Source organism: Gekko japonicus, unplaced genomic scaffold (assembly GCF_001447785.1).
Source record: "Gekko japonicus isolate JY-2015 unplaced genomic scaffold, Gekko_japonicus_V1.1 scaffold3501, whole genome shotgun sequence".
NCBI classification, from domain to species: Eukaryota; Metazoa; Chordata; class Lepidosauria; order Squamata; family Gekkonidae; genus Gekko; species Gekko japonicus.
In genome coordinates, this window is record NW_015169888.1 from 1 (window position 1) to 8,293 (window position 8,293).

Below are 8,293 nucleotides of genomic sequence, written 5' to 3' on the forward strand. Positions count from 1 at the left end.
TCCACAGCTTAGAGGGAGCATTGCCAGACTCTGCAGCATTCTCAGGTTTAGTGAATCAGTTTCATGTAGCCTACCTTGGTCTGGAAGCAGCAGTAGAGCTGAGTTAAGTAGGGATGTTTCCGTGCTAACGCCAGAATCCGTTTCTCTGTCATTGTACAGTCCACATCATCATCTTGTAGGATGACATCTTTCTTTAAGACTTTTACTGCATATACTTCGTCTTTACCTTTGAGCTCAGCTAACATGACCTAGAAACAAGGGAAAGGTTCATTACTACATACTGCAGGCATATTTTATGAATCATGTAAGCAAAACGTACCGCCAGAGAAAAATCTCCAAAACACAGATGCAGTAGATCACCTTGATAAGAAGCATTTGGCTGCTGCATCTTTTTATCAAGACTAACCCGGTGTATGCATTATATTATGAATAAATCTTAGGATATTGGAAGGTTTAGGATCACCAGCACTTATAAAACACTGGTAAAAATCATGGAGATCTGGTTGCTGCTCAATATTCATGCCTTTGTGGTTAGCTACAGCTCAGACTACCTTGGCATGTAAGAACATTTCCCTGACGAATCACATCCTCATCCAGAGCTCTTCTTATGCTAGAACATGCACATGGAGCTTTGAGCAACCACGTGCAGTGCCACTAATCTGTAACATCATGAGTGTAACATCTGAAGAATTCCACTCATGGTGAAGTAATTCCACAACCCCTCCATCACATGTCTAACTGGTAAGTCAAGCAAAATGTCTGAAGATACACCTATCTCCTCAGCATGCATTCATCTGGCCAACTTTTCTAGTGGCTGTACAATAGTATGAGTATCCTATTTCAAACATGATTTCCATGGCATAAAATTCTACCTGACTTCCAAACAGACCATTGCTAAATGAATCTAGCAGCTCATGGGATCAAGCTATAGGATACATATCCCTTCCACTATAACCCAAAGAGGTACTGGCTTGCAGCACTGAAATGTTACTTCAGCAGGCAATTTGACATGGGCCATCACACAGACCAGACTCCAGTGTTCCCTCTAAGCTGAGTTAGTGTGAGTTAGTTCACAGTTTTTTAGCTTCTGGCACACACATTTTTGTCTTAGCTCAGGAAGGATAGCTCCAGAGCAAACTAATATATGCAGCAGCCAAATTGCTCGCTCACAACTTTAATGCCAGTCGCTCACGAAGTAGAATTTTTGTTCACGAGACTCCACAGCTTAGAGGGAGCATTGCCAGACTCTGCAGCATTCTCAGGTTTAGTGAATCAGTTTCATGTAGCCTACCTTGGTCTGGAAGCAGCAGTAGAGCTGAGTTAAGTAGGGATGTTTCCGTGCTAACGCCAGAATCCGTTTCTCTGTCATTGTACAGTCCACATCATCATCTTGTAGGATGACATCTTTCTTTAAGACTTTTACTGCATATACTTCGTCTTTACCTTTGAGCTCAGCTAACATGACCTAGAAACAAGGGAAAGGTTCATTACTACATACTGCAGGCATATTTTATGAATCATGTAAGCAAAACGTACCGCCAGAGAAAAATCTCCAAAACACAGATGCAGTAGATTACCTTGATAAACAGCATTTGGCTGCTGCATCTTTTTATCAAGACTAATTCGGTGTATGCATTATATTATGAATAAATCTTAGGATATTGGAAGGTTTAGGATCACCAGCACTTATAAAACACTGGTAAAAATCATGGAGATCTGGTTGCTGCTCAATATTCATGCCTTTGTGGTTAGCTACAGCTCAGACTACCTTGGCATGTAAGAACAGTTCCCTGACGAATGCAGTGCCACTAATCTGTAACATCATGAGTGTAACATCTGAAGAATTCCACTCATGGTGAAGTAATTCCACAACCCCTCCATCACATGTCTAACTGGTAAGTCAAGCCTCATTTACCATATTGCTACAAAGCTATTGAGTAGGTTTAGTGGCACTACAGTAACTAAATGAAAAATGCTGTTTTCCCATACTCACCATACTAGTTTGATCATGTGAATTAGTCTGTAGATTTAGGGTACCATGACAGACCTGGGACCTTACTTAGAGCAGCTACATGATGTTTGATACCTTATATGGGATTTATATTTTTCATGGGTACACTAGCAATATAGCAGTCTCTCTTGCAAGAAACACTAAGTAGAAACAACAAATGTGAATCCTAAAATACATGTACACCTTCAAGGGGGTGCCGTTCTCCACTGATGTCTCTCAGGAACACACATATAAGCTTTCATGATTTAGGTGTTCACTGCAGGAAACACTGGTATAATGCTGAGTTTTAGATACATTGTAGTGCAATGGTTATTGATGCAATGAACATGAAGTTAAGCAAACTCCGGAGGACGACAGAGGACAGGACAGCCTGGCATGATGTGGTCCATGGGGTCATGAAGAGTCGGACTCGACTGTGCAACTGAACAACAACAACAGTGCAATGGTTAGAACATTGGGCAAGGGGATAAGGTTCAAATATGCATTCTGTCACAGAACTCATTATATGACCTTCAGCCAGTCATCATTGTTTGGCCAAATCTATCTCACAGCATTATTGGGAGGATATAAGGAAGAGGGAGAACCATGTATTCTACCCTGAGCTCTTTGGTGGAAGTCAAGAATAAAAATGTATTAAATAAATAGTATGCAACATGGCAAATATGACCCTGCTACGTGGGAATGTTCTGATGTGTGATCCAAACCCACATTCTCAACACAGTGGGTATGAGTTGTTGTAGATTTTCTGAGCTGTATGGCCGTGGTCTTAGTATCGTAGTACCTGATGGTTCACCAGCAGCTGTGACTGGCATCCTCAGAGGTATAACACAGAAAGATGGAGTACTCCTGTGTCAATGTAAGAAGAAAAATGGTAGGCAGGTAATTTATATCTACTCAGGAAGGTGGGGTAGGGCTGAGTCATTATCTTTTAGGAGTTTCCCAGGCTGTGACATGCTAATGGAGGAGCTTTCCTGAGGAGGTTCTTTTGCGTATGGATTGGCTGCTGAAATTCTAATTGTAGGTAGTGCTGTTGTAAGATGTAGAGCATTTTGTGTTTTTCAGGACAGGAAACCATGCCCTATTTATTATTAAACTCTCCTTTTTATGTTGAAATTGTGTTTATGTTCATGAATTTCAATGGCTTCCCTGTGTAATCTGACATGGTAATTGGCTGTGTTGTCCAGCATTTCAGTGTCTTGGAATAAGATACTGTGTCCTGTTTGAGTTAGGCTATGTTCAGCCACTGCTGATTTTTCAGGTTGGCCAAGTCTGCAGTGTCCTTCACGTTCTTTTATTCTTGTCTGGATGCTACGCTGTGTGGTCCCGATCTAAACCTGTCCACAACTGCAGGGTATGTGGTCTCTTCTGTCTTTTGCCGATCGTAGCATCTGTTATATTTTTCTGGTGGGTCTGAATACGTATGATTACTAAAGTGCTGGGTTTTGTTCTAATAAAATTCCTTGGTGCTTGGGAACCACGGCCACCCTGCTGAAATCTGAAACTCTCTCACCATCTTGGAATGAGTTTAATTTTACTGATATATACACTGTATATTTTACTGTAGGCTTTTAACTTTTAGTTATTTATTGTATGTTCATTTCTGTTGTAAGCCACCCTGAGCCTTGCTTGCAGGGAAGGGCAGCCTAAAAATTTAATCAAACAATCAAACAAACAATGTTTTCCCCTCCAAATTTCTAAGGCATTTTATCTGATGCTGCCTCAAACCATCCAACCATCTTTGCTCAGTATTATCTACTCTGATTGGCTGCAGTTCTCCAGGGTCTTCAGAAGGGAAAAGTCTTTCCCAACATTCCTTTCACTGGCGATGCAGGGGATTGAAACTAGGACCCTCTGTGCACACTCGGCATACTCTTCCTAATTTCCACATACATTGCTGAGAAACTAAAGTAGTGTTGTTGTCTGCAAGGAGCCACAACACGTCAATAAATGAGGAGATTCAAACCTGCCACCTCCTTCATCTTCAGTAGCAGCAGGAGGCAGAGCAAGCACAGGTTAACATTTGCAAACCTCGTTGAGTCTGTATGGCTGGCAAGTTGAAGAAGATTTTATTTTTTTCCTTGATTCACCACAAACTTAATAATCACTTTATAATTGTTTCCTTCATGCTTTACTAAGTACTGTATTGTATTTTATTTCAATCTTCAATAAACAGTTTAAAATTTAAAAAAACACAATTATTTGACTTGCAAAATGAGGGAATGCAAAGTGGAAATCAACTTCGGGGAGAATAAATTTCAAAACCCCTACAAAGCACTTTCTTCAGTCAGGGGTCTGGAGAGAAGGTGCCAGCTGTAGCTTAGCATTTCAACCAGCAGACACATTTTCCACTTAAGACACACAATTCAACACTGTTCAGTCCAGTAGCACCTTAGAGACCAATAAGATTTTGGGGGAGCAAGCTTTCGAAAGTCAAAGAGCCAGTTTGGTGTAGTGGTTAAGTGCATGGACTCTAATCCGGGAGAACCAGGTTTGAGTCCCCAATCCTCCACTTGCAGCTGCTGGATGACCTTGGGCAAGCCATAGTTCTGCCAAAGCTGTTCTCTCAAGGACAGTTCTGGAAAGAGCTCTCTCAGCCCCACCCACCTCACAGGGTGTCTGTTGTGGGGAGGGTGAGGGAAAGGAGTTTGTAAGCCGCTTTGAGACTCCAAGTGAAGGGTGGGGTATAAATCCAATCTCCTCCTCCTCCTCCTCTTCTTCTTCTTCATCATCATCAGACAGCTTTGACTCTTGAAAGTTCATACCCCAAAAATCTGGCTGGTCTCTGAGGTGTTCCTGGACTGGACTCGAGCTGTTCTACCGCAGACCGACACAGCAACACAGCTACCTTCCGAAACAATACTGATAGTTTTTCAAAAGCCATCTTAGAGTTGGGTTACTTCTTCAGCATCAACAGTCTATAGAAAATGCATTGATTTTAGTCAATTTCTGATAGGTCTTCTTAGTACACAGTTAAAGCATCCTAAAAATCACCAGGCAAGGTAGACACCCAGAGAAACAAAAGCCGGTCAGGGAAAACCTGATCCCTGGATTTCCACGTCTGAATTCACCATGTTACGTGCTGATCTATACTGCCTGCCAAGACATCAGCACTTGGAGTAGCTACAGCTAACTTGGGTACAATAATGTACATGTTATATGTTATTTGTCTTTGTTACAAAAACTGATGACTGAGTATGCTGGGTATGTACACTGAACTTGTATCATTCACTAATGGATGCTTACCCCCAGGGTGCAGATGCACAGGGCACCTCTGAACTCGCATGATGGATAGTGATGTTGGCAGGTGAGCCAGTGCAGTCAGAGTCCTGGCATCAGCACACAGGACAAACTGGTGCTGTCATGCATGCTGTCATGTTACACCTCCTACCACCACAATGTCCCCACACCAGCAAAAATAGCCCAGGACTGCAGAGATTCTAGACTGCATTGCCCTGCAAGGTGCGTAACTTATGAGAGACAAATTAGGGATGCCATCAAATTAAAAAGTGTGTTGCTGCCCTGCAAGGTGCATAACTTATGAGAGACAAATTAGGGATGCCATCAAATTAAAAAGTGTGTCTCCTCGATTGTCAAATGACAAAGCCTTCCTAATGTTATTTTCAAGCGCTTTAATTTCTGTGAAAGGATTCACATTATTGTTCTAGATCTGGAGTTTTTTGTGTGTTTTTTTTAAAAAGAAAGATTAGTCTTCTGTGCAAGTTTCTTTGATACTGATTTTGGGGAAAGGGGCACTCTCTTTAAGACACATCCTTCATTATACCAAACAAAAGCCTTCACTTCTTTCAAAGCTCACCTTCTCTGTGAAGTCTGTTGGCACAAGCCCTCTCCTTACAGAAGCTAAGCCCAAGTAGGAGTCCAAGCATGTTTCCCCCTCTATTTATCCTTGCCCCTTCTGGCCTTCCATTTGTCTTCTGTGTCTTGCTGTCTTCTAAAAGGAAGTCATCTGGGTCTGGACTGATTCCTCATTGAGTCAGGCTATGGGGCAGTCCTGTCCAGACACATGTTGAATGCGATTATGATGCTAGGGTACAGAATCTGTGTTGCTGTCTTCTAAAAGGAAGTCATCTGGGTCTGGACTGATTCCTCATTGAGTCAGGCTATGGGGCAGTCCTGTCCAGACACATGTTGAATGCGATTATGATGCTAGGGTACAGAATCTTCTGAATTTGTCGGAACTCTCTTGGCACGGAATTGGCCCTCCTTGTGTCCCCTGAAAATGGGGGCAGGGAGATCCTAATCCATACAAGAACACCATGCTGTAATGGAAACGACAGTTCCCAGGATTCCACAGGACACAAATTGCACTGCACATGTGTAGGAGCATTCACGGCTTTGCTCCCCAACATCAGTGTATTTTCAATGCACACTGCAAAAGTAATCAAGCAGCAATCAAAGGCTACTCACCTTTCCAAAGCTGCCTTTTCCTAAGACTTTAATGAAGTTAAACTCTTCGAGGCCCATGCGCTTCATCTGGGCTTTGACTTCCCCGTTTTCACCGTTCTCCCCGAGTGCATTTAACTGGTTGTCAGTTGAGGCTGTTCCTGCTCCCCGGTGTTCTTCTCCTCGATTGTCAAATGACAAAGCCTTCCTAATGTTATTTTCAAGCTCTTTAATTTCTGTGAAAGGATTAACATTATTGTTCAAGATCTGGAATTTTTTGTTGTTTTTTTTAAAAAAGAAAGATTAGTTTTCTGTGCAAGTTTCTTTGATACTGATTTTGGGGAAAGGGGCACTCTCTTTAAGACACATCCTTCATTATACCTAACAGAAGCCTTCACTTCTTTCAAAGCTCAGCTTCTCTGTGAAGTCTGCTGGCACAAGCCCTCTCCTTACAGAAGCTAAGCCCAAGTAGGAGTCCAAGCATGTTTCCCCCTCTATTTATCCCTGCCCCTTCTGGCCTTCTATTTGTCTTCTGTGTCTTGCTGTCTTCTATGTCTTCTCTGTGTTGCTGTCTTCTAAAAGGAAGTCCATCTGGGTCTGGACTGATTCCTCACTGAGTCAGGCTATGGGGCAGTCCTGTTCAGACACATGTTGAATGAGATTATGATGCCCCCAACATCAGTGTATTTTCAATGCACACTGCAAAAGTAATCAAGCAGCAATCAAAGGCTACTCACCTTTCCAAAGCTGCCTTTTCCTAAGACTTTAATGAAGTTAAACTCTTCGAGGCCCATGCGCTTCATCTGGGCTTTGACTTCCCCGTTTTCACCGTTCTCCCCGAGTGCATTTAACTGGTTGTCAGTTGAGGCTGTTCCTGCTCCCCGGTGTTCTTCTCCTCGATTGTCAAATGACAAAGCCTTCCTAATGTTATTTTCAAGCTCTTTAATTTCTGTGAAAGGATTAACATTATTGTTCAAGATCTGGAATTTTTTGTTGTTTTTTTTAAAAAAGAAAGATTAGTTTTCTGTGCAAGTTTCTTTGATACTGATTTTGGGGAAAGGGGCACTCTCTTTAAGACACATCCTTCATTATACCTAACAGAAGCCTTCACTTCTTTCAAAGCTCAGCTTCTCTGTGAAGTCTGCTGGCACAAGCCCTCTCCTTACAGAAGCTAAGCCCAAGTATGAGTCCAAGCATGTTTCCCCCTCTATTTATCCCTGCCCCTTCTGGCCTTCCATTGGACAAAGTTTAAATAGTAACATCATCATCATCAACAACAACAACAACAACAATACTGGCAGGTGTCTTTCAAACAAAACAGGATTATGGGTAGTTGTCCTTCATCTTTCCTTCCACGTAACTTTTTAAAGTGTCCAAGGGACAGGAAATGTTGGGGCTAACTGGGGGAATATAAGCCTTGGACTATAAGGGGAAGGGTTTCAGCTCATGCAGTTTCTCCTCATTGTCCTGCAGAGTTCTTCTTCTTGGAGACTCCTCCTTGGAGACATGAAAGCCACACATGCTCTCAGTTGTCCCCTGCCTTTGGAAGACTTACAGTCTGTAGGCCAGTTGTCCAGAACCTTCTGAGACAGCTGCTAACCTCATTCTCATGGGTATGCTACAGCTGCAATGACTAAGCTGTCTCATGCCATCACACCTATACAACAGCAAAACATTTCCTGCCCTCAAGCCCTTGGTGAATTCTCCTCTCCTTGGAGAGTGTGTTAGATATGCATTTGCCAGAGAAGCATTAACTAGAGAATGCCTTGCTCAGGGTTAAGGGCTTAGCCCTATCATGCTATGAAAGGACATTACAATGCATATAAGCAATGGGAAATCAAAAAATTTTAGGAAATGTTAGATCAGTGGCCTTTCCAGCTT

The 8,293-nt window shown here is 42.4% G+C and overlaps 1 protein-coding gene across 1 annotated transcript in view; it reads right to left on the reverse strand.

The window, feature by feature from the left end:
* Positions 1-74: 74 nt before the first annotated feature.
* Positions 75-8,293, reverse strand: part of LOC107115714 (protein kinase C epsilon type-like) — a gene marked incomplete at its 3' end in the record, with an annotated part of 40,711 nt that continues 32,492 nt past the window's right edge. The window contains exons 9-11 of the mRNA XM_015417471.1: positions 7,150-7,361; positions 1,292-1,465; positions 75-248 (exon numbers count right to left, since the gene is read on the reverse strand). Coding sequence (XP_015272957.1) covers positions 75-248; positions 1,292-1,465; positions 7,150-7,361 — 560 coding nt within the window. The remainder of the gene's footprint in view (positions 249-1,291; positions 1,466-7,149; positions 7,362-8,293) is intronic.